The sequence below is a fragment of the Pipistrellus kuhlii genome, unplaced genomic scaffold (assembly GCF_014108245.1).
Source record: "Pipistrellus kuhlii isolate mPipKuh1 unplaced genomic scaffold, mPipKuh1.p scaffold_m20_p_3, whole genome shotgun sequence".
Classification (NCBI taxonomy): Eukaryota; Metazoa; Chordata; class Mammalia; order Chiroptera; family Vespertilionidae; genus Pipistrellus; species Pipistrellus kuhlii.
In genome coordinates, this window is record NW_023425529.1 from 97,769,734 (window position 1) to 97,796,259 (window position 26,526).

The following is a 26,526-nucleotide window of genomic DNA, read 5'->3' on the forward strand; positions in this document are numbered from 1 at the left end:
AAGAAAGCACAATGATACTGGTATGAGGGGCAGGGCCTGGAAAGGTCTGGCCTGACACCCACATGTAGTGTTTTTTTAGTTGGGAGGGATATCTCCAAAATTTTCAGTGAGAAGCAGGGGGTCCAACTCCACACCAGACCCCCCCTCTCCAGCTCAGGGTTCCAGAACTGGGAAGAGAATTCACCATAACTTTGGGTGGTAAACACTAGTGGCAATTGTGGCTGAGTGACATGGATGCTGCTAGAGTCCCAGATATTTCTTTTAAAAGGACCATAAAAGACTTACACAGTCATGTTTTCTCTTACCTCCATCATCGGGTGGCAGCTTTGGGGGATTCCAGGGACATACTGGGAGGAACTAGACTGTCTGGCATTGGAGCAGGAAGTCATGGGCAGCTTTCTCCCAGGCAGGGGGGCTCAGAGGGTTCATTGTTCCTGTTCTGGGACCTTCCCATCACAGAACTGACTGGAAGCCATATCTGAGTCTCCAACAGCTTGGCCTATACTGTTTGCTCCATCCCATAGAATTTGCATCTCCACTCAAGCTATTTGAAACTGCTTTTCTACATGAATGGCATGCCCTGGCTCAGGCTTCAGACTTTGATAAAATCTCTTAAACAAGCATTAACTGGAGTCAAAGTTCCTCCAGGCATTGGCTGCCCCGCACCCACCCCCACCAGGCTGAGTGGCTGGAGTGGGTGTGGGCCATCAGGTGCACAGCTGATATAGCAACGCCAGTTAACTTTGCTTGGGGGTCCAATTTGGATTGAATGGACTGCAGCTGGTGGTGCTGGCTGGTTTAAGCTCCAGGAAGACTTTTTGTAAGAAGAGTGAGCAAGCCTATTCTCCCAGTAGAGTTCTGATCGCTGAGAATGATGGAAGGGAGGCCTCCAAAAGTCTCACATGTTAGATGACTGAGCGGGAGAAAAGCACTACAACTGCATCTCTGCTCCTCATAAGTCGATGTGGGGCTCAGACCTGAGTGCTTCCCTCTACTGGCTGGTACTCATGCTCCAAGGAAGAGAGGACCAGCTGCATGTGGCAAGGAGGCTGTTGAGGTTTGCCAGTGAAGACATAGGTCTGGCATATCCATCCGCATTACCACAAGCAGTGGCTGCTTAACAGGGCTGTCACTTTATAGGCATGCCTGAATGTGAGAGGCTTCTGGCCCAGTGTGTAGTCCATTTTGCCTGAGTCCTAAATCTATTGAGGTGTACAGCCCCTACAACAATGTCAAAGCCTGCCTGCAGAAACACCAGGGACCTCTGCCCTTGTCCTGCTGCACCTGAGGAACACAATGAAGGACCTGGGCTATGGCAAGGGCTGCAAATACAACCCCATATACAGCAAGCCTGTGGACCAGGAATGCTTGCCTGAAGAATTGAGAAGAGTGGATTTCTTCAAGGAGAGGTGATGCTGACCCTTTGAGGCTATGACAGCAGTAGGATGTTACTTTCTCCTCCCCCTCTCCCTCCACCTTTCCCTTCCCTTCTCCCTCCCTCTCCCCCTCCTCCTCCCTTTCTCATCCTCCCCCTCCTCCTCCTCTTCCCCCTTCTTCTTCTTCCTCCTCCTCCTCCTCTTCTTCTTCTTCCTCTTCCTCTTCTTCGAATGGCTAGAAAGAGAGTAAATGGATTGTGTAGTTGGTTTCCTGGTAAAAGTTAAAACAGCCCAACTTTCTGTGCCAGAAATTTGAGAGCTTCTTAAGTGGAGACACAGATACAATATTTCAGCTAAGTGGGTAATATTGAATTGTGTTCATTTGCATTCTGCAATGGTTATGCCTATGGAAGTGTCTGGCAGCTTTGTGTAATGAATTATTTTTTATTTTTTATTTTAAATATATTTTATTGATTTTGTACAGAGAGGAAGAAAGAGAGATAGAGAGTTAGAAACATCGATGAGAGAGAGGCATCGACCAGCTGCCTCTTGCACACCCCCCTCTGGGGATATGCCCGCAACCAAGGTACATGTCCTTGACCGAAACCGAACCTGGGACCCTACGATCCCTAAGCCGACGCTCTATCCATTGAGCCAAACCGGTTTCGGCTGTGTAAAGAATTATTTATTTATTTATTTATTTTATTGATTATGGTATCACATAATTGTCCTCATACCCCCATTTCCATCCCAACCCCTCTCTACATATGCCCCCACCTCCCTATTGTCCATGGCCACTGGCTAGGCCCATATGCATGCACACAAGTCCTTTGGTTGATCTCTTCTCCTTACCCTCACCCTCCCCTACTTTCCCTCTGAGGTTTGAGAGTCTGATCGCTGCTTCTTTCTCTGGGTCTGTTTTTGTTCATCAGTTTATGTTGTTCATTATTTCCTCTAGATGTGTGAGATCATGTGATCTAAGAAATACCCTTGTAAGAACCTAAACTGAGACAAAACATGATGGTTATGCTGAGAGACAAATGAATCAGTCTGCATTGAGTTCCTTTCTGGGCCAACAGTTCTTTTGAGTCCCAATTTTAATGTCAAATAGTTCCTTATGTGTACATGTCAGCCAAGCTATTTCAGATCTGGTTGGTGGACAAATGGTGGTGATGCAGGCCCGACTGTCTCTGGTTTGGTCCTGGCCAACGTTCAGCAACACACAGCTGCTGCTTGCTGGTATGGCGAGGGGTCATCAGCATCTTCCATCTCTGAATTGTTTCTTTTTTCTCTTCATGGCTGGAGCACTTCTGTCTATTTCTCTCTCTGTTACAGGGTTCCAGATGGTCTCAGAGTTGTTTTCTGAAAATATACAAACATATTCTCGACCAAAAGTTAAGAAAGGGATATTTTCTATAAATTTGACTTTAAATCCTTTTTCATTCCCCCCCCCACCCACCCAAATGATTTTCCTCTGGCTTGTTTAGACACCATGTGTGTGTTTTCATGGGTATCTTTCTGTTAGCATTTCTAATGAAGGTTAATTTTCTAAAGTACAAACTTTTTAGATGTAAATTATTCGCAGGATATTTTTCCTTACACGATATTCTTCCACTGTCACACCTTTCTAAATTTAAATAATAGGAGACTTTTGGAAATTTTATAATGTAGTCTTGATAGCTTTTACATTTTCATTATTTGCGCTAAACTATGACTGCTTTAGGTTCATAGCATGTTATGCAATTTTACCATGAGATGCTCTGCCAATAAGAATTTTTGTTAACACTTTAGAAATAGCTTTTTGTACAGTACAATCAGTTTTTCTAGAATATTCATTTATTTCCACTAGCCACATTAATTTCCTCTGAGAAATTGACTACTATTCAACTGTCAAATTCAACACTCTAGCAACAATTTTATTTATCATGTGTATATTAGTGGAATTGATTATTTGTCTTCTTGAGAAGGGCCTGAGCATTCCTGCTACTAGGCTGGATTTAGATATTAAAAATCCTCTTGCCCACACCATGGGTACAAGCATTCTCAAACAAGTCTTGTTGCAGTGAGAGGGCAGCTGCTGTCAGCCAAGTCTCTGTTTGTTACCTGGGTCCCAATTTGAGCTGTGCATGGGAAGCGAAGCAGCCATGGGGGCAGGAGACCTCCCTCAGAATGGAAGAAGGTTAAGGCGCCTGCCATGTTGCAGGGGCTGGGGGGTGGAGGAGAGGTGTCGTAAGGGTCTGTGCCCCACCTCTGTTGACCCCCAAGTTCTCTCCTGATGGCCCCTCTGCCACTGTTCCTGTCTTAGGTTGTTCCTTCCCTTAGGAATCTGACCCATCTCTGGCTAACCAGCCATCCTCGGGGGCCAATCAGGGTGATGTGAGATATAGTTCTGACTCCTTGGTAGCCTATGCCCCCATGGGTTCCACACCCAGCACCTGCCTCGGGAACCCCTCACTTGTTGATGAGGCCCGGGCACTGATCTCATATTTTTGGGAACCCATGTTTTTTCTCCAGAGAGGGCCCAGCTCACCCCACTGGGCAGGAGAGACATCCATGGTACCAGCCACCATGGTGCTTCAGCCTCGGCATGAACTGAAAGGCCAGGCAACAGTTGTGGGCACCTGGACCATGAAAAGAGGGTCATTTTTGGCCAAAAGGGCAAGACCGACGAATATAGAATGCTCAGGTGCCTTCCCTGCACAATGGTAGGGATGAAGTCCTTTCATGTCCTTTTTAAATTGCTGCCAGACATTCAAAGGATTGGTTTGTAAGTTTGTTAGGGATAATTGTACATTATGCTGTTGTAATTCTAAAATATTTAGAGATGTGTTACCTTTGTCTCCAAGCACCAAGATATATATATTATATATATAATAAAATAAAATAAGTGATTTTTTATTGATACCCTGTGGTGCGAGGTACTATTATAGGTAATGGGGATAACCCAAGTTTGGGAAAAATTATAATGACTTTGTAGAATAATATGTAAGAATATTCTTTGCTCTAGGCCATGGAAATTCTGTTTTAAACTGGCTATCAATTTCTTTTTGTATTTCTTTTTGTATATTTCTTTGTTACATTTTCTACACCTCTCCCAGGAGGAAGTAGTGATGGTCCCTTCCTTTGGTGTCCTCACAAGCCAGAAACCTTTCTTTACTTTTACACACAAAGGATCAGTGGTTTAATTTTGTGTCATACAGAAGGACAGCTGGGTGGTGACCCCTATGTAATTATACTTCCTTTGCCCACCCGTGGTCCTCCGAGATGACCAAAGTGTTTGGTATCAGTGACTACTTTGGGCAAGAGGATCAGCCCAGGTAAGGGCTCCCACCCATTGAGGATCAGGAACATAAGTCCAGAAATACTTACCCAATAGCCCCAGGTTATATTACCGTACAGCTGCTGACTGCTAGCATGGAAGAAAAGGCGTCCTCAGGTGTTCATCAGTCTATGCTATTCATTATATTCCATAAATGAGTGAGATCATGTGATGTTTATCTTTCTCTGCCTGGCTTATTACACTTAGCATAATGCTCTCCATCTCCATCCATGTTGCTGCAAATGGTAGGAACTCTCTTTTTTACTGCAGCATAGTATTCCATTGAGTAGATGTACCACATTTTTTTAAACCATTCATCTGCTGATGGGCATTTAGGCTGTTTCCAGATCTTAGCTATGGTGAATTGAGCTGCTTTGAACATAGGGGTGCATATATCCTTTCTGTTTCGTGTTTCTAGTTTCTTGGGATATATTCCTAGAAGTGGGATCATTGGGTCAAATGGGAATTCCATTTTTAGTTTTTTAAGGAAACTCCATACTGTTCTCCACAGTCGCTGCACCAGTCTTCATTCCCACCAGCAGTGTAAGAGTTCCTTTTTCTCTGCACCCTCGCCAACACTTGTCGTTTGCTGATTTGTTGGTAATAGTTGGCAGGATATAAGACTCTAGAAATTTCTTGTGAGCACTTGTTTGCAATAATGGAATTATGGATCCAAGTTTTACTCATCTGTTCCCACTTTGTCTTGATCTTTCTATGTTTATGGCTTCGGGTTTGTACTTTCATGCCTTGAGAGATTGTGCTGTTTTGACTCCTATAGGAGTACACTGGACTGAAATTTAGCAGATTGGTCCATGTACATCAATGATCCAATGACTAAGAAGAATTTTTTTTTTTCCTATTGTAACACTGCTTGGCATGTGCATACTTTAGACTCTGGGGAAAATTGCCCTTAAATGGTTCCCTAGATTACTACACTATCATTCAGTTGGAATTGTTTTGTCAATGATCAGGGACATGGGACAAAATCCCTTATGTCTAAGTGTTTATGTCTTTACACAATAAGGATTTGGCAATGAAAGGGAACAACCTAATGATGAAGAGAAAAGAACTGGCTTCAAAAACCCTGCCTGATAGTAAGAAACAGGGAGAAAAGGAAAATGAGGGTATGAGTTTTTTTAAGGTCCTGAATCTAGGGGACCCAGGATTAGTAGAAGGAAGATTTCCCCTGCAATTGCACCCACTGCTAGAGGGGCAACAGCTCACCACCATATGAGGAAGGAATTATTTATCTTCCTCTTGAAGCCTGGCAGGGCATCCAATTTAGCCAGGGAATATCTATATACTGAGCAGGACAATGCCCTTTGAGGCAATAGGTTACAATCAGAATAAATCAGAAAGGACTAGCCTACAGGGCATAGTCCATTGTCTACTTCAGATTTACTGAATTGGAAGATTTCAATCTCTCATATAGAATGGATCCTCATAAATGGCATATCTTATCACCTTTATTTTTGCTACTTACCATCCAAACTGGGTAGGTGTACAGACTATTCTTAACCTCCTGCTAATGACAGATGAAAGGTGCCTAGTTTTAGATAAGGCTAATAAAGGGCTCATCACATTCATCAAGAGAATCCCAAAGGGACCCACAATCTACCTGAGGTGATGCCCTTGATAGTCCTCAAATGGTGGGGACCTAAGCTTCTTAGAACATTACAAAAGATGCATATTGGAAAAACTTAAAAAGTGGATGCCTAACAAAGCAAACTGAATATGATCCAGTCCATTTAGCAAAAACCAAATGAGGATTATTCTGAATTTTTAGAAAGGATTTATCCATTCTATAGAAAGAACACTGATGCTGATACAGAAAATGTCTGGGTAGTAAACATGACTTTTATTGGACAAAGTGAGCAGATACCAGAAGGAAGTGTTATTGTTTAGATGGGGTATTGGTGGACATAGCCATTAAAGTTTACAATGCCTGGAAAGCAAGGAAGTTGAAGCAGGCCACCATTTTCTTAGAAACAGGGCCAGTGCGGGGAACCCAGAAGGAGAGGACAAATCCAAAAGGAAAAGGGAAAGACCCACTAGGCCTAATTAATACACCTATTGCAAAGAGGAAGGTCATTGGAAAAGGGAAACATAAAAAGGCTAGAATCCCGTGCCAAATGTTAGAAAGAAATGACAAAAACAGATCCAGAGACAGAGAAGTATCGATCAGACCATCAAACCTCAGAGGGAACATAGGGGAGGGTGTGGGTAAGGGGGAGAGATCAACCAAAGGATTTGTATGCAAGCATATAAGCCTAACCAATGGACAGACTCCAGAGGGTGAGAGCCTGAGTGGGGGGTGAAGGTGGGGGAACAATGACAGGTAAGAACACTTAGTAATACCTTAATCAATAAAGAAAAAAAGAAAAGAAAAAAGAAATGACAAATCTGATAAGAGCCCTGGGACTCTCCTAGACAATTAACGGCTTATTACAATTTCCCCACCAGAGCCCCAGGTACAATTGACTATGGGGTACAAGCTAACTGACTTCCTCATAGATACATACTCAGTGCAAAATACAAAACTAACCAAAAAAAGTTTAGCTGTGATCTCAATTACTGAAGTGACCAGACAATTAAAAAACAAAACAAAACAAAACAAAAAAACACACAAATAGTACATTCCTTTAACTTCTAGAATGTCAGTTTGGTGATCAAAATATATGCAATTTTCTTTACATGCCAGACTGCCTCATTTCAACATTGGGCTAAGTTTTACTTTCTAAATTGCCTGTAAAGAAGTGACATGAATGCCCTGGAAGAAACAATATCCCCTTACAAAAAACTCTTTAGAGGTAATTCAATCAGTATTACAGAAATTCTTAAAATCAGGATTAATTCAGCCATGCCACTTTCCAATAACACCACATTTTTCCAGTCAAAAAGCCTCACTCTGATGAATATAAATTTGTACAGGATTTCAGGACCATAAATGATGTTGTCTAAGACATTCATCCTACAGTGTCCAAGCCTTATACTTTGTTGACCACCATGCTTGAAAGTAGCAAATGCTTTTCAGACATAGACTTGAAAGATGCCTTTTTCTGCATCCCAATAGATGAACAGATTCAATAATTATTTCCCTTTGAATGGAGGGACCAGAAACTAAAACCATGCTTCAATTCTGTTAGGCTGTATCACCACAAGAAATTCCCGGACCATATTTTGAGAAATATTAGCAAAAGACTTAAGGAATATGCCACTGAAATTGGGAATTCTTCTATAGTATGTAGAAAACTTATTATTAGCTATCAATACTTTCAAAGACAATTTTCTCAACACTATCACAGTCCTGAATTATTTGGGTTTTATGCTACTCTTCATCATTTATGTTTTTTACATCTCAAGAGAAATTTTATCCCAAGAAATTTCATCATTTGGGACTATGTGTTTTATTACTGTGTCAATTTGCTATTTGGGTCAAGGAAAAAAAGTGAAAAGGATTTTGGAGTATTTTCATTATCACCCAGTAAATAAAATATCTAATTTAAGAAAAATTGATATACAAATGTCTAACCTATGAAATAGTTAACATTTTTAGGATAATTATCACTTTGAAAAATAATTTATAATTTTACAAAATAATTCACTACCTGTATTTCTTTATTTTTTGCTTTTACATAGTTTACCTACTAAAGTTAATATACATTTGTTCACATGGATATTTTCAGGGATACATCAATCACAAACAATGAGATACATCTTTTTAGCATTCTTTCTTTTTTTTTTAGAATTATGTATTGATTTTTGTTTGTTAATTCTCACCTGAGGATATTTTTTCCATTGGTTTTTGGAGAAAGTGGAAAGGAGGGAGAGAGACAGAGAGAAACATTGATGTGAGAGAGACACCTTGATTGGTTGCCTCATGCACACCCCTGACCAGGGCTGGGGATGGAACCTGCAACCCAAGTGCATACCTTTGACTGAAAATCAAACCCTTCAGTTCTCAGGCTGATGAGCAAAACTGGCTAAGGCTATAGTATTCTTTCTTGTAAATGAGTTTTTTCAAACTATATCAATGATAATTTAAAGGCTTTGAAATTTAACTGTATTTTATTAAAATTAAACTAAGTTTTCTAGACACTCTTCCACTCAACCCTGGCAATAAATAAATAAATAAATAATTAAATAAATGTATGTAAGCCATAGCATGATCAAGAGGGTGTGAAATACAAGAAACAATATACAAATGAAGGTGTGTTTATGATTTTCTGTTGATAGGAATCTGAGTAGAAATGAAAATAAACCCCAAATTTATCATTTAAAGACCTCAGAAAATCATTCTTAACTTGCAATCATGCTTTATGTTTTCTTATTTCCCCCCTACTGTTCTTCTTCATTAATGTTAACTAATATCATTACATATTTAGAATAATATTTAATTCTAGAACTTCTGGTACTAACAATATACAACACTTTGTTTAAATTCTCAGTGACCTCAGTTAGAAACCATTTTTTTTCTGGAACATTGAAAAGTAAGATGTTACTGGCTCCAAATAAATTCCTCTATGATCACCATGTTCACCATTTTTGACGTATTATCTCCCTAACCCTGAATATAAGTAAACTATTGGGAAAAAAATTATTGTTGCCTACATTGTTGTTGGTGTCATTTGAAAGAAAAAAAATTTGAAATTACATACTTATAGTTTATATATAATAGTGATGTATATGATGTTTATTTTGGGGAACAAAACAAAACTAAACTAAACAAAAAACAGCAGCAAAAAAGAAATCATTGGAAAATACACCAAGTATTGAGAATAGGCCTACAATTCCCCTATTATTGTCTATCTCATTTAGAATAGTTTAGATATTTCACTATCTCCAGGGTTTATTCTGAGTGCTAACATACTTGAGATAAAGGTAAGCTTGAAGCAAGAAGAACACACAGTAGCATTATTGTTTTCTCCAAACCTACCTGACCCATTCTTAAATCAGGTTAAGGAATAAGCAGTTATCAGTGCCCATAGCTTTTCTGAAAATTAAAATCTAATATATCAAGTTGAATTCTGATATTACATACCAAATTTTTAAAATCTAGATTACAATTGAGTCTAAAGAATCACATATATTACATTGTTAATTTTGTGCCTCTTACTTTACAACAAAAGTCACAGATGTATAGAGTTTACACATTTTCTCTCAAAACATAACATTTCAGAAGTGGTAAAAATAACACAAAAAGTCATGGGACAAGAGAACCATTCACTCATTTAAATCCCAGTATTTTTGCTTGTTCCATCACTTATTATGAACTCAGTCTAATTAATATTTGCCTCATTTTCTTATTCTTTTTTTTAAATAAATCTTTATTGTTCAGATTATTACAAATGTGATCCTCTTCCCCCCCCTCAATTGCTCCCCTCCACCAGGTTCCCCATCCCCCATTGTCCTCATCCCCATCCCCCATTGTCCTCATCCATAGGTGCACAGTTTTTGTTCAGTCTCTTCCTGCACCCTCACTCCCCTTTTCCCCGAGAATCGTCAGTCCACTCCCCTTCCATACCTCTGATTCTATTATATTCACCAGTTAATATTGTTCATCAGATTTTTTTAATTCCCTTGGTTTATAGATTCACTTGTTGATAGTTACATATTTGTTGATCATAATTTTTATCTTTATCTTCTTCCTCTTCCTAAATAACCTTCTTCAGCAATTCATATAATTCTGGTTTGGCAGTGATGAACTCTTTTAGCTTTTTTTTATTTGTGAAGCTCTTTAACTATCCTTTGATTTTGAGTGATAGCTTTGCTGGGTAGATTATTTTTGGCTGTAGGTTCTTGCTATTCATCACCTTGAATATTTCTTGCCATTCCCGTCTGGCCTGTATGGTTTCTGTTGAGAAATCAGCTGACAATCATATGGGTGTTCCTTTATAGGTAACTACCTGCTTTTCTCTTGCTGCTTTTAATATTCTCTCTTTGTCTTTTGCTCTTGGAATTTTAATTATGATGTGTCTTGGTGTGGTCCTCCTTGGATTCCTTTTGTTTGGGGTTCTGGGGGCTTCCTGGACTTGTAAGTCTATTTCTTTCCCCAGGTGAGGGAAGTTTTCTGTCACTATTTCTTTCAGTATTCTTTCTGTATCTTGCTCTCTCTCTTCTTCTGGAATCCCCATAATTCTGATGTTGTTTCGCTTGAAATTGTCCCAGAGGTTTCTTACACTATCTTCAACTTTCTGGATTCTCTTATCTTCTCCCTTCTGCAGAGGAGTGTCCTCTGGCTCTTCGTGTTCTAAATCTTTGTCTTGATTCTTGTGATCTTCCAGTCTGTTTTTAGGACTTTGTATAATATTTTTTATTTCAGACAATGTTTTCTTCATTTCTTGTTGATCCCTTATTATTTCTAGTTGCTCCCTTTTCATATCCTCATAGGTCTCATTTATTTTATCGGCCTTTTTTAGGATATTGTTGAATAACCTTATAACTGTAGTTTTGAACTCAATGTCCAATCTTTTCTTTTCCTCCATCTCCTTCCTTTGTGTCCTTCCTCTTGTCTGCATTTTAGTTGTTTCCCTGATTTGATGGAATAGCTTTGTGTTCTAGATGTTCTGGTAGAGCCCAGTAGCACAGCCTTCCCAGTTACCTGCAGTGGACAGTCTTGGTGTAGTCCTTTGTGGGCTGTGTGTGCAGTCTTGTTGTTAAGCCTTGCTTATTGTTGGTATCACTGGGAAGCTTTGATCACCAAGCCAATTGGCTGTGAGGATCAGCAGAGTCTCAGCTAGGAGGGCTTCTGTACTCTGCTTGAATAGGGCGGGGTCTCGGGGTGGCGCAGACAATCTTTGGTTCCCTGTCAGTCTCGCCTTAGAAAAGACCTGTTCTCGGAGAGTTTCGGAAGATTGGTTGCAGGTGCGCGCACCTCTTTGGTAAAGGCACAGACAAGCTTTGGATTCCTGCCAGTCCCTTCTTAGAGAAAGCCAGCCTCTGGGAGAGCTTCTGTGCTCAGCCAGAGATTGGGCGGAGTCTCAGGTTGGTGCAGACAAACTGTTTTTCCTTGGGCTCCTCCCCTAGTCCCACAGTAATGGCCTCTGGCTTCACACACCTCTGAGAGATCTCTGCCCACTGCCTGACAGTCTGGCCTCTCCCTGTCTGGGGCTGTCTATCAAAGCAATAGGCTGATTCTGTTTTCCTCTTGGACAAGAAAGCCAGTTGCGCGTTAGCTGTCCGCCCTCTCCATGCACCTGAGTAAGCCAGTAGTGAACTCAGCTTGGCCCGCCCTCTCTGCGCGCCAGGAGTAAGTCAGCCGTAATTTCTGTCTGGCCCTTCCTCTCCCTGCACCGGGAGTAAGCCAGCGCCTTTTCGCGCACACAGTTCTCCGTACCTTCACAGTTCCTGAGGTTCAGCGTGCCTTCTCTTGCCTTCCCAGATGGCAGAGCCTCCTCTCAGCTAGCCATCCGGCACTTCAGGGCAATGCTTCCCCCGTTTTTCAGTTCTAACTTCAAATTTGTTGTGTAGGCTGCATTCGGGTGTCTACCCTATGCCGCCATCTTGGTGTCTCTCCTGCCTCATTTTCTTAATCTATTAAGTGAGGGTAAGAATAGTAGCTACCTCAGAGTGTTGTTATGAGCAGTGCAAATGTTAATACATATATAGTATGTAAAACTGGCTGGCCTTGTTATTGCTGTTATTCATTATTTTTGATGTATTATAATCAGAAACTAGAATTTGTAGCACTATGCAGTTTTTGGTTAATGCTAAATCATATATAATTTGTCTAGTCATGGAGGTAATTTAAAAAGTAAAACAAAGCATTTTTCTATTGATTTGAAATAAATGCTAATTGCATGTGGTGAGGGAACTTTCATTTCCATGATGGTTTAAATAGACACAAGTTATACAACTTAAACTTTAAGAAGTTTCCAGTACCTCTGCTGAAATACTCCACTTTCCTTTTAGTAGTACATTGAAGAAATGAAATTTGCTAAATTGCCTTGAAAACAATAGATTACCACAAAATTTAATTACTACAAAATGTATAACAGTAACTGGAGGAAAGAAGATGAAACTTCTAGATTTATAAATGTCTTTAGAATTGACAACAATATTGCACTAATTAAAGGCAGAATTTAGTTTTGCTTAATAATTATTAGAATTAATTTTCATCTGAATATTATGTAAACACAATCAACCACCTTGCTCTGTTTAAGGTACTTAAACTATTCTTATTGACTGTGATTATTTTCTGGCACTAACAACTTTTGTCACCTTTTTGAAATTCATTTCTATTCATAAAACCTCATATTTATACTGCACCTAAAAAATGCTGTTTATCTAGAGTAAATAATGAACAACATAAACTGATGAACAAAAACAGACCCAGAGAAAGAAGCAGCGATCAGACTCTCAAGCCTCAGAGGAAAAGTAGGGGAGGGTGGGGGTAAGGGGAAGAGATCAACCAAAGGACTTGTGTGCATGCATATGGGCCTAGCCAGTGGCCATGGACAATAGGGAGGTGGGGACATATGTAGGGAGGGGTTTGAAATGGAAATGGGGGGATGAGGACAATTATGTGATACCATAATCAATAAAAAATATATAAAAAGAAAATGTACTAGAATTTGATATAATATTATCAAACCTAAAAAATAAATAAATAAAATAAATATAAAAATCAAACTTTAAGTAAAACTTTTTTTTTTTGGTAAAATGTTAAAAATTACCAATCATCCAAATTTATTAGGACATTTATTTACTTTCTAAAAGAAAAAAACTGGTCAAACTAAAACTCTATGAAGTATACAGACTTACATTTTTAATTTTTTAAAAATTCTCACCCATGGATTCTTTTATTGATTTTAGAGAGGAAAAAAAAGGAGGAGAGAGAAAGAGGATGAGAGAGAGAAAGAAATATAAATAGCTCATAATCTAGGTATGTCCCCTGAGGGGAATCAAACCTGCCAACTTTCTGTGTACAGGAGGACACTCCAACCAACTGAGCCACACTGGCCAGGGCCCAAGTTTCATTTTAAAGAACGAGTTTGATTATGACCCCATGAGAAGCCTTCCTTGCTTTAATTGCATACTATAATTATTCATTTTTTCTTAAGAAATAATTTGCTAATATTTGTGTTTCAAAGCTAAACCATAGGGCTGAGTGAAAAGTCCTTAATAAGTACCCATCTCTAGAGGCCCTAAAAATTTATGAAAAGTTCTAATATTTAGCTTCATTAATTTTTGTATATAAAAATATCTATTACAGGAATGAACTAAATCATGACACTGAATTTGTTTTAATTGAAAAAGATAGCTAAAAATTGTCCATGTTATTGCAACAGTGCAAGATGCAAGGTGAGTTTATTTATTATTTATTTATTAACAAGAAAAAATGTAAACCAAATTGTGAAAGCAAAAGTGGGCTGCAAAACAAGGGTTTTTGATAGCTTTTGCCTTATTTAAATGTTACACATTATTATGCTACAGTTGATAAATGCTATAGAGTATAAGTTAGAATTTGCTTATTTGCTTTTAAACAACCCCTCCCCCCCAACTCAGAGCACTATAGAAAATATATATATGTCTGATAAACTCTTCCTCCTTCCTTCAAGTATCACAATCTTGTAGTCACATAATCTTCGTAAATGACTGTGTTTCTGAGGGCTGCATCATAGTCTGTACTAGAGTCCTCGTTCCTTGCATGCTTCTCCTTTAGTATTATTGGAACAGTGTCTTCCATCATCACCTTCTCTGATTTGAAGGCATACATTCTCTTTCCAACTTGTAAATCTTGACTGTCTATATTCCTTTCTCGGTGGTCTATTAATATGCATTGTTCACTGAGACCAGGAATGCCCAGGTCACCCTTTGAAGATATTCCTGGAGATTCCAGTTGAATATTTCTCTCCAGAGATACCTCAGCATGTTGATGAGCAACCTCTTCTGAAACAGAGAAAATTTGGTTTGCATTTTGCTTGGCAGCATTTTGTTTTGACCGTCTATAAAATAATCCAAAGTTTTTTAAATCAGTCACAAAATTCATTTTTCTCTGTTTCTCCCGCAGGCGTTCCTGCACCACCAGTGCAGAACCATTGCTTATGCTGTGTCTTTCTGTGGTAATTGCTGATGATCGAGGATGAATCAAGGTGGTTAAATCAAAAAGGCTGAAGTTCTTCTTGTCTTTGCTGGTACCTTCATTATCAGTCTTTTCATCTGAGTCTGCTGAATTAGAAGTGTCCTTTGTGGTCTGAGCAGATTGTACTGTAGAGAGTTTGCTTCCTCTTAGTAACCCCAGGACTTCAAAGCGGAAACTAGAAATGTCTTGCTTTAGTTCCTAAGTGAAATTTAAAAATGATGAAATTTGTGACTTAAATAAACATTTTAAACATCACTGATTCATTTCATACATGGTTTCACACATTTTTAAGAACTAGGATTCCACTCTGCTGTGGTTCTATCTATTTCTAGTTTTCTTTCTGGTACTTGTGTCATTGATATCTATTAATTTCCTATTCAAGATCTGTATAATTAGGAGACTTCCTAAGGTTCATGTGAAAAGAAACAGGAAGACTTTTCTTTTTCACTGCTGCATAGTCAAGTATATTGTTGTTGTTGTTGTTTTGGTGGGGGCAACACTTTCAAATACTTCCTCTTCAAATACCCATCTCCTTTCAAATCACTTCACACTCTCTCAGGGATACATTTTGCAAATATTTTTAACATAGGTATATTTTGCTGTCCAACGGGACATATATAGCAAAACAAAGTGAAGCCTGCCCTTTCTAGCGTTGGCAGTAACTTTCTATTATTTACTAACTTAAAGTTGATTTTTATCCCAGTATCTCGGCTAGCTCCTAAATCTTACAAATCTTCATTCAATCAGATAACATTTCTGAGATTTATCTTTTTTCCTCTTTTTTGGACATCTGAATTATCACCTCTAATTTATGGTGGTCTTTAAGGTGGGCCCCTGCCTCCAACCTATCTCCCAAAGTACCAAGGACCATTTAATTCTAAAATTTGGATGTTGTGCCTGTAAAGAACATTTTTGCATCCTAGCCAACTATAAGTGTGCTTTAAGTTTTCCAATTTATCTATATTCTTACCTAAGTGGCTGATTATATTTTTTCTCAGTCAAACTTGCTACTTTTCTCTGTTAGAAGTCTCTTATAGGATGTCTTTTATTTGTTAGATTTTGCCTATAGGATCTTATTGACTTTATCATTCCTCCAAAATATCAAAAAATTCAGGCAGAATAACAGAGGTATTTTACACACATTATATATGTATATTTATTTATATATTTCAGGTATTCCACCTATTTCCTCTGGTTATAATAAAAATAAAACTCAGGGAAAAGCACTAAGTTTATAAGTTACAATTAAGTACAACATTTTCTTCTATCAAGGCTGTGCAGAACACAAAGGTTTTGTTTTTGTTTTTAGCAGTTTGGTTACTAAACATTTCAGGATTAGAAATCAGCCTGAAATTTCAAAAACTTTAGTAGGTAATAGGATAGTCAGAATGCCAGGATTTTCTCTGCTTTCAATAAGTCATCTCAACATTTGAAAGTAAGTATGTTTGAAAACAATGCATTTTGTGAAGGAATGTCATCACTCTTGGATAATACAATAGTGCTTTAATTTAGAAGACACAAAAGCTAGCTGGAACACACATCTGTGTTTCCAGTTTTGATTGTCAGTGTGCTATGTCAGATTCCAAGTCTCTGCAGAATCAGTTTCTTGGTGATTTCATCATTAAAGTAAAAATAGGTACCTTAAAGTTCTCTTCAGTCAGGCCTTCTTCAGTTTTGGCATCTCTAATCATTGCAGCAATATATCGCTTCACCAGGTTCCTCATAACTTCCTTAGGTGTTTAAAAATAACACAATTGATATTTAGTACATATATATGATTTCTTTCTTTGGTTAGTTCTGAAGACGGGACTGTATTTTAATGTAAAATTCAAGATATATATATATATATATATATATATATATATATATATATATATATATATGATTAACTTACTTGATACTGGTGATGTCTTCTCAAATTATCAGCAGCTCGCCTCTGAAAAGGGAAAGGATGTTTACCATTCTATAAAATAAGTAATTTGTTCTTTTAATGAAGAATATTTTTTATTTTTTTCAGAGGGAGAATTTAATTAGACCGTGGACAAGTCCCAGGAAAGTGCTTCACATGAACCAAAAGAATGAGTGAACCAAAAGAGCAAAGTGCAAGGTATGGAATTTGATATACAAAACATGTTTTAAATAATGTAAATGTTGCTTTTCTAATATAAGGGGATAAGGAAATCAGTAATTATAGTTAACACACATCTGAAATCACTTGATATGATGCTAAGAGAAACAGATGGGTCATATCAAATTGAAAAATAGAAAAAATGTGAAATAAAACTTCAATAGAATAATAGCTATTATTATCTACACTAATAAAAGAGAAACATGCAAAATGACCATATCTCTGCTATTCCCACAAGCCATTCCCACCATCTAATCAGGAGCAAGTATGCAAATTAACCCAACCAAGATGGCTGTGACAACTGAGCGAATAGGAGGCTTGGGTTTCCTCGGCGATGGAGGAAGCCAAGCTTCCTGGCCTGCCCTGGCCTCCACTCAAGGTTACTAAGTTCCAATTATAGAAGATAAATAAATCCTAACAAAAATGGTGATGGCCACAGAGTTGAAGCAAGTAGGAGGCTTGGGTTTGCCTGGCAATGGAAGAAGCCAAGCTTCCTGGCCAGCCCTGGCCTTCACTCAAGGCTACAAAGTTTCGATTATAGAAAATAAATAACCCCAGATACCAGGGCCTACACTTGGGTCACCAGGGTGTGTGGCTGGCCTGCACACCACCACAGGCCCCTCACCCAGGCCATCCCATGCCCCAAGGGAACTCCCACCCTGATCTGGGACACCCTTCAGGGCAAACCAGCCCCTACCCATGCAGCAGGCCTCTATCCTATCTAATAAAAGAGTAATATACAAAATGACCATCACTCCAACACACAAGATGGCTGCCCCCATGTTGTCAAATTTTCTGTCCTCATGTTGACACAAGATGGCCATGACAAGATGACGAGCAGGGGAGGGCAATTGGGAGGGACCAATCCTGCAAGGGAGGGCATTTGTAGACGATCAGGCCAGCAGGGGAGAGCAGTTGGGAGGGACCAGGCCTGCAAGGGAGGTCAGTTAGGGGTGACAAGGGAGGCAGAGGAGGGAAGTTGGGGGTGATCGGGTCTTCAAGGACCCAGGCCTGCATGGGAGAGCAGTTGGTGGGGACCAGATCTGAAGGGGAGGGCAGTTAGGGGTGATCAGGCTTGCAGGGGAGGGCAGTTAGGAGTGATGGAGCCTGCAGGGCAGAGTAGTTAGAGGCAATTAGGCTGGCAGGAGAGGAGTTAGGCATCAATTAGGCTGTGGTTTAAACGGGCAGTTGGACATCCCTCGAGGGGTCCCAGATTAGAAAAGGTGCAGGCTGGGCTGAAGGACTCACACTCCCATGTATGAATTTTGTGCACCAGGCCTCTAGTTCTTCATAAATATCAACATAGCAAGATTATGTATTTAACCAGGATATCTAACATGCAATAAGAAACATTGTTACACAATAAACACTTCAACAATAATTTCAATCAGATGCACATTAAGAGGAAATTGCTGTTTTAATTATGTGGTTGAATTTAACCAAAATATGGCTTAATTATTTGTTTGGGTTTAACCAAAATAAATAAATAACAGATCCTGTTCAAACATATGGTTACTTATTTTATACTTATTTTTTACATAAATATGACTGCAGATATCATTTTGAAGAGATAAGAATAGTTTGGAAGCAAAACTAAGGTTAGCACAAAACAGTGACTCTAGAGTTCAGAATGGATGATGTTTAGTGACTGAAAAAAGTTCATTAAAAATTGACTTAAATAATTATGCAAAAATTATGAATTTGCAGATTCACAACTAAAGATACTATGAGAAAAGCTATCAAAATTTCTATTTTATGTTTGTTAAATAATTATCACAAAGAAGAAAAGTGTCCAAAATAATCTAAAATAAAATTATTATTGAAATAAAGAAATGAATCTAGTAAATTGTGAGAAAAAAAGGAATAATGTATTTTAGTGTTTTTTTTTATTTATTGTCTAAAATTTGACATATTTCTAATTTTCCCCCTAATTGACCCTCCCTCCCTCCCAGCCATTCTCACACCTGGCAGACTCCCCACTGCCCCAGTATCTGTGTCCATTGTTTATGTTAATATACATGCATACAAGTCCTTTGGTTGCTCTCTAAACCCTCTCCACTGTCATTTTTTCTCTGGATCTATTTTTGTTCATCAAATTATGTTGATCATTATAACCCACATATGAGTGAGATCATGTGATATTTATCTTTCTCTGACTGGCTTATTTCACTTAGTATAATGCTCTCTAGTTACATCCATGCTGTTGCAAATAGTAAAAGTTCCTTCTTTTTTATAGTGGTGTAGTATTTCATTGTGTATTACCACTGTTTTTTAATCCACTCATCTGCTGATGGACACTTAGGTTGTTTCCAAATCGTAGCTATTGTAAATTGTGCTGCAATGATTATAGGGGTGCATATATCCTTTCTGATTGGTGTTTCTGGTTTCTTAGGATAGAGTCCTAGAAGTGGGATTACTGGGTCAAATGGAAGTACCATTTTTAACTTTTTGAGGAAACTCCATATTGTCTTCCTCAGTGCACTAATATGCATTCCCACCAACAGTGCACCAGGTTTTCTTTTTCTCCGCATCATGCCCTTTGTTGAATTGTTGATGATAGCCATTCAGAAACTCTTGAGATGGTATCTCAATGTTGTTTGATTTGCATATCTCATATGATTAGTGACTTTGAGCATGTTTTCATAAGTCTCTCAGTGTTCTGTATGTCTCTTTCAAAAAGTGTCTATTTAGGTCCTTTGCCCATTTTTTGATTGGATCATTTATCTTCCTTTTGTTAAGTTGTAAGAGTTCTCTGTAAATTTTGGAGATTAGTTCCTTATCAGAAATAGCATTGTCAAATATGTTCTCCCATGCAGTGGATTTCTTGTTGCTTTATTGATGGTTTCTTTTGCTGTGCAGAAGCTTTTTATTTTGATGTGGTCCCATTTGTTTATTTTCTCATTAGTCTCCATTGGGCCCAGGAGCTGTGTCTGAAAGTTATTGCTATGACATAAGTCTATTATTTTCTGCCTATTGAGGCTTGTAGGATTTTTATGGTTTCCCATTTTACACTTAAGTCCTTTAGTAATTTTGAGTTTGTTTTTGTATATGGTGTAGGTTGGTAATATAGTTTAATTTTTTTTGTATGTATCTGACCAAATATACCAGCACCATTTATTGAAAAGACTGTCATGACTCCATTATATGTTCTTGCCTCCTTTGTCAACTATTAATTGAGAACAATGGCTTGTGTAGATTTATGGGTTCTCTTTTCTGTTCCATTGGTCTATATGTCTGTTCTTGTGCCCGTACCAAGCAGTTTTGAGAACAATGGCTTGGTAATACAGCTTGATATCTGGTATTGTGATCCCTCCAACTTTGTTCTTCTTCCTCAGGACTGCTGTGGATATTCGGGGTCATTTTTTTTTTTATTTCAGATGAATGTTTGGAGAGTTTCTTCTAAGTCTTTGAAATATGCTGTTGGTATTTTAATGGGGATTGCATTGAATCTGTAGATTGCTTTGGATATCATGAGTATTTTAATGATGTTGGTTCTACCAATCTATGAACATGGTATGTTCTTTCATTTATGTCTTCCTCTAACTCTTTTTTCAATTTCCTGTAGTTTTCTGGGTATAGGTATTTTACATATTTAGTTAAGTTTATTCCTAGATATCTTAATTTTTTTGGTGCAATAGTAAATAGGATTGTCTTTCTAGTTTCTCTTTCTGTGAGCTCATTATTGCTGTATAAAAAGGCCATAGATTTCTGGGAGGTTAATTTTGTATCCTGCTATATTTCCAAATTCATTTTTTAGTCTATAGTTTTTTGGTGGAATTCTTAGGGTTTTCTATTTATAGTATCATGTCATCTATTGGATGCCTTTTATTTCTTTTTGTAGTCTGATCACTATGGCTACTATTTTCAGTACTACATTGAACAGGAGTATGATGTTGGCTGTCAGTTTGTCATATAAAGCTTTTATTATGTTATGATTCCTTTATTCCCACTTTGTTGAGAGTTTTTATCAAGAAAGGGTATTGGATTTTGTTAAATGCTTTTTCTGCATCAATTGATATGATTTTGTGATTTTTGTCTCTCAATTTGTGTATGTGATGTGTCACATTTATTAATTTGCTGATATTGTACCATTCTTGCATCCCCATAATAAATTCCACTTGATCATGATGTATGATTTTTCTAATGCAATCCTGAATCTGGTTTACTAAAATTTTGTTGAGGATTTTAGCATCTCTGTTCATCAAGGATATTAGCCTGTAGTTATGTGTGTGTGTGTGTGCGTGTGTGTGTGTGTGTGTGTGTGTGTGTGGTGCCTTTATCTGGTTTTAGGATTAGGGTAATGCTGGCTTCATATAAAGATCTTAGAAGTGTGCCTTCCTCTTGAATTTTTGGAATAGTCTGAGGAGAATAGGTTTTAGTTCCCATTTAAATTTTTGGTAGAACTTTCCTACAAAGTCTTCCAGATCAGGGCTTTTGTTTGCTGGAAGACTTTTGATCACTGCTTTAATTTCTTTGGTAGTTATTGGCTTATCCAGGTGTTTTTTTTTTTTTTTTTTAATTCTTCTTGATTGAGTTTTGGGAATTTATATTTTTCTAAGAATATGTCCATTTCATCTAGGTTGTCCATTGTGTTGGAATAGAGTTGTTCATAGTATTTTTTCATGATCCTTTGTATTTCTGTGGGATTGGCTATTATTTCACCCCTATCATTTCTGATTTTATTTATTTGGGTCCTCTCTCTTTACTTCTTTGCTTCTGGTGAGTCTGGCTAGACATTGATCATTGTTGCCTATTCTTTCAAACAGCCAGCTCTTTTTTTATTTTCAAATCTTTTGTATTGTTTTTGTTTGTTTTATTTTGTCTCTATGTCATTTATTTCCTCTCTGTTCTTTACTTTTTCCATTTTTCTGCTTATGCTGGACTTTTGTTGTTGCTCTCTTTCTAATCTTTGAGTTATAGGAATAGGTAATTTATTACCATTTTTTTCTTGTTTTTTTGAGGTAGGCCTGTAGAGCTATGACTGTTTGCATTGCATCCCAACAATTTTTGATTGATGTGCTTTCATTGTCATTTCTTGCCATGATGCTTTTTATTTCTTCTTTGATCTCTTTGGTAACTCAATCATTGTTTAATAGCATTCTTTTTAGCCTCCAGGTGTTTCATTTTTTCCATTGTTGTTAATGTAGTTGATTTCTAATTATATGCCATTGTGATCTGAGAAGATGCTTGATAATGATTTTAATCTACTTGAATTTGAAGAGATTTTGCCAGTGTCTCAATATGTGCTCTATCTTTTTTTTTTAATAAATTTTTATTGTTCATATTATTACAAGTGTTCCTTTCCCCCCCCCTTCCCACCCCACCCTTTGCCCTTTCCCCACTCCCCATTGTCCTCATCCATAGGTATGTGCTCTATCTTTAAAAATAAACCTTGTGCACTTGAGAAGAATGCATATTTTGTGGCTTTTGGATGGAATGTTGTAATTATGTCAATTCCATCTGATCTAATGAGTCATTTAGGATTGATGTTTCTTTGCTGATTTTTATTTAGAGGACTTGTCCATGGTATTGGGATATCAAAGTCCCTTATTATGACTTATTGCTGTCAATCTCTCCCTTGATATTTTCCAGAAGTGTTTTGTTTTGTTTTTTCTTTAATGTATTTGGGTACTTCTTTATTGGGAGCATATATGTTTTTCAGAATTGCTCCCTTTAGTATTATGAAGTGGCCTTCCTTATCTCTTGTTCACTTTGAGATCTAATTTGTCGGATATAAATATTGATACCCCAGATTTTTTTTTTTTCATTTCCATTTGCCTGAAAAATCTTTTTCCATTTCTTCACTATCAGTCTGTGTCAGTGCTTTTTTTTTTTTTTTTCTGAGTTGGGTGTCCTGTAGACAGCAGATATATGGATCATGTATTCTTATACATTCAGCTTCCCTATGTCTTTTGACCGGGGCATTTAATCAATTTACATTTAAAGTTATTATTGGTAGATACTTATTTGTGCCATTTTTATTTTTTATTCTGGTGTTCCTTCTTCCATTCCTATTTCTTCTTTTTAGAGCAGCACCTTTAGCATTTATTGCATTGATGGTTGGTGATAATAAATCCTCTTAGTCCTTTTTTGTCTGTGAAACTCCTGATTTCACACTGAATTTTGATTGATAGCCTTGCTGGGTACAGTATTCTTGGATTCAGACTCTTGTTTTGCATGACTTTGTATATTTCATTCCATTCCTTTCTGGCCTGATGTGTTTCTGTTGAGAAATCGGTCTATTGTCTGATGGGAGATCCCTTGTAGGTAACTTTCTGTCTCTCTCTGGTAGCCTTGTTTGGCATTGGCGTTTTCCAATCCTAATACCCTGTTTCCCCGAAAATAAGACAGTGTCTTATATTAATTTTTTCTCTCAAAGTTGCACTAGGTCTTATTTTCAGGGGATGTCTTATCTTTCCATACGCTAGGTCTTATTTTCGGAGGATGTCTTATTTTCAGGGAAACACGGGTAATAAAAGCCCAGAGTTGTAACTTGTGAGACCTGATCACATCCAAAGGCTGACCATCTGGACATCAGTGCTGGGTTTTTGTGGTGACCTTCATAGCTGCTGCCACATGCTGTGGACTCCATTGGTCATCTCCCCCATGGCCATAGAAGACTGGTGAGCTGCAGCTGGTGGAAAGCAGTGAGCCCAGGCCAAGCTTCCCTGGGATCTCAGGGTAAACAGGTCAGGCTGGGCCGCCCCTCAATCGTGGGGTGAACAGACCATGCCCAGCTTCCCTGCGATCACAGGGTGAAGAGCCCAGGCAAAGCTGCCCCATGATCATGGGGTGAACTGATATAAAAAGATCAAAGATCATATTTAAAAAAAAAATAACTTCAAGTTTATTTAAAAAAAAATAATAATAAAGGGAAATTTTTAAAACCCAAATTATCTGAGAGAAAGAACAACAACAACAAAAAGCTTACATGTTAATTGTTTTTCAATTTATATGATAATACTACAAAACTATTTTTAGTCTTTAAGATTTCAGCCAACTGAACTTCAATATTCTAAGAACTTTAGACAATATTCTAATGTCTAAAGTGGATGACATTAACCACTTTCTGAATATTTATTAAAACAAATCCAATAAATTAACCAATGGTGAATACTAAATTATGCAGCTCAGATATTACTCATGTCTATTTAATATCTCCACAATTGATTCTCGTCTTATTGACCATTACTATTGTGCCTATATGTTTTCTACTTTTTTTGGTGGTAGAGTGGTATAATATTAAAAACATGGACTTGGGGTTCACACCTGGGTTTGAAGTTGACAGATCCTGAACAAATAATTGATCTCTGAGGTCCTCTCTCTTCCATATGTTTTATTTTGCAAGGTGAAGGTGAGCCCCCTGGGTGATTTTGAAGATTAAATGAGTTAATAGATTGAAAGCATTATTACTAATTTATGTTAGTTCCCATAATCTTTCTTTCCTTTTTTTTCTGAATTAGTAGCATGATTTAATAGTTCTTAAAATTATTCTTGAACCAAAAATTTTGTGGATAGTTTGACATATATTAGGATTATTTCTAAGGAAGTAAAATATATATTTAGATGTAATTGTCTCTCAGCCAGAGTGCTACTGTTTGGTTAGCATGGCATTTCATACTTGAGGAGATTTTCTTTAGTTATGTAGCTGGGTGCTTTTAACCCAGACAGTAGGTTTGGAAGTAAGAAATGTGCATTTAAGCAATAGGGTGAGGGGATGGTTCTGGTAAATATGGGTAGATTTAACACATTTCTATAGGCAGTAATTTTTATTTTATTAAAGTTTTATCTTTTAGAATAATTTAAGGTTTATGGCAAAATTAAGAGGGTGGTGCAGAAATTCCCCATATGCCTCCTACCCCAACACATGCTTAGGCTGCTCCATTATCAACATCCTCTACCAGAGTGGTACATTGGTTACAATTGATAAACATACATTGACATATCATAATCACCTGAAATCCATAGTTTATATTATGGGTTTGGACAAATGACATGATCCAAACAAATCACTCTAGTGACATGATTTTTGTGGTATCATACATAGTATTTTTATCACCTTAATCTTTGCCCATTTAACCCTCCTTCCATCTCAACCTTTGTAAAACATTGACCTTTTTACTGTTTCTCCCCCCACCCCCCCAGAATGTCATATAGTATATTGCCTTTCAGATTGTCTTCTTTTATTTAGTAATATTCATTTAAGGTTCCTCCATGTCTTTCAATACCTTGATAATTCATTGTTTTTTAGTCTGGAGACTATCTTATTATTTGGATATGCCACAGGTTATTTAACTACTCACCTACTGAATGACACATTGGTTGTTTTCACATTTTGTTAACTAAGAGTAAAGCTGTTATATGCATCCTTGTGAAAGATTTTTGTGGATATCAGTTTTCCATTCCTTTCTATAAATACCAAGGAGTGTGATTGCTGGGTTGTATGGTAAAAATTATATTTAGTTTGTAAAAAAAAGGGGGAAAAAATCAAAATGTCTTCCAAAGTGGATGTACCATTTTGCATTTCCACCAGCAATGAATGACATTTACTGTTATTTCACATTCCCATCAGCATTTGTTGGTATTAGTGCTTCTATTTTTAGCCAATCTAATAGGTTTGTAATATAGTCTCCATATTTTGGGAGGTGCAAAAAGTTCATGAACATCTATCTATACATTGTTAGAAGCCATCCATTGTTTACACTCTCAGGAAAGTGTAAACAAGGAAGACAAAAAGCTGATGAACCTTGAGCTTTGGCAAGGGCCAAAGCTATGCACTGATTGTTTAGTTGAGACAATGGTGGCTCTAGAAATTTCCTGCCCTAATAGTCTCAAAGTGAATATTTACTAATATTTACTGACCTTTAAGATAGTCTGTCTGCTACTGGAATTGCCTGCTTGACTAAAGGCAAGATGTGTATCTAAAATTGAATAAAAAGCTAGCAGGGCCTGGGCACTAATGAAACCCTTCCATTAGAATTGGGTTCTCTGCCTGTGAAAACTCAATTCTAGTGGCACCTGTGATTTCCAAATTCATATTTCTTGTCTAGTCTTATCATTTATGCACAGCCCTGATCCAGGTCCTGAACCCTCGCTGTGCATGCAGTGGCTGTCATATCTTTCACAATACATAATATTGGATTTTTGTTATGACCTCTGTGAGTTTTCCTTTGTGGGTTTCTATATCATGAATCTTAGCTCACAGGGCCAATTTGAGATATGTATAATAAGCAACTATATTGTCATGGCAGTGGACTGCAAGAAACCAGAGAGGAATAAAGCATACTTTTTTGCCTTAAATGGCTTGTAGTATATTAGATGGAATGCTAAGAACACATACACTGAGTGGCCAGATTATTATGATCTATGAATACATAATAAACTGGCCACTCAGTGTAAATCCTATACAATAAAAGGCTAATATACAAATTGTCCCCTCAACCAGAAGTTTGACCAGCAGGCCGGCCAACTGCCCATGTCCTCTCTCCCTGGCCAGACTGGCCCGACCCCACATATATACAAATTCATGCACCAGGATACACACACATACACACTGAGTGATAAGGCAGGCACCTGGGATTTTTGACTAAAATACAAGGTATATGTTGTATTATTTTCT

General features: G+C 37.7%; 1 protein-coding gene across 1 annotated transcript in view; it reads right to left on the reverse strand.

Moving 5' to 3' along the window:
- Nucleotides 1–13,973: 13,973 nt before the first annotated feature.
- The window catches only part of TRPC4 (transient receptor potential cation channel subfamily C member 4), a 319,844-nt gene continuing 307,291 nt past the window's right edge, over nucleotides 13,974–26,526 (reverse strand). The window contains exons 9-11 of the mRNA XM_036454947.2: nucleotides 16,674–16,715; nucleotides 16,420–16,509; nucleotides 13,974–14,977 (exon numbers count right to left, since the gene is read on the reverse strand). Of these exons, the coding sequence (XP_036310840.1) occupies nucleotides 14,258–14,977; nucleotides 16,420–16,509; nucleotides 16,674–16,715 (852 nt within the window). The 3' untranslated portion in view covers nucleotides 13,974–14,257. The remainder of the gene's footprint in view (nucleotides 14,978–16,419; nucleotides 16,510–16,673; nucleotides 16,716–26,526) is intronic.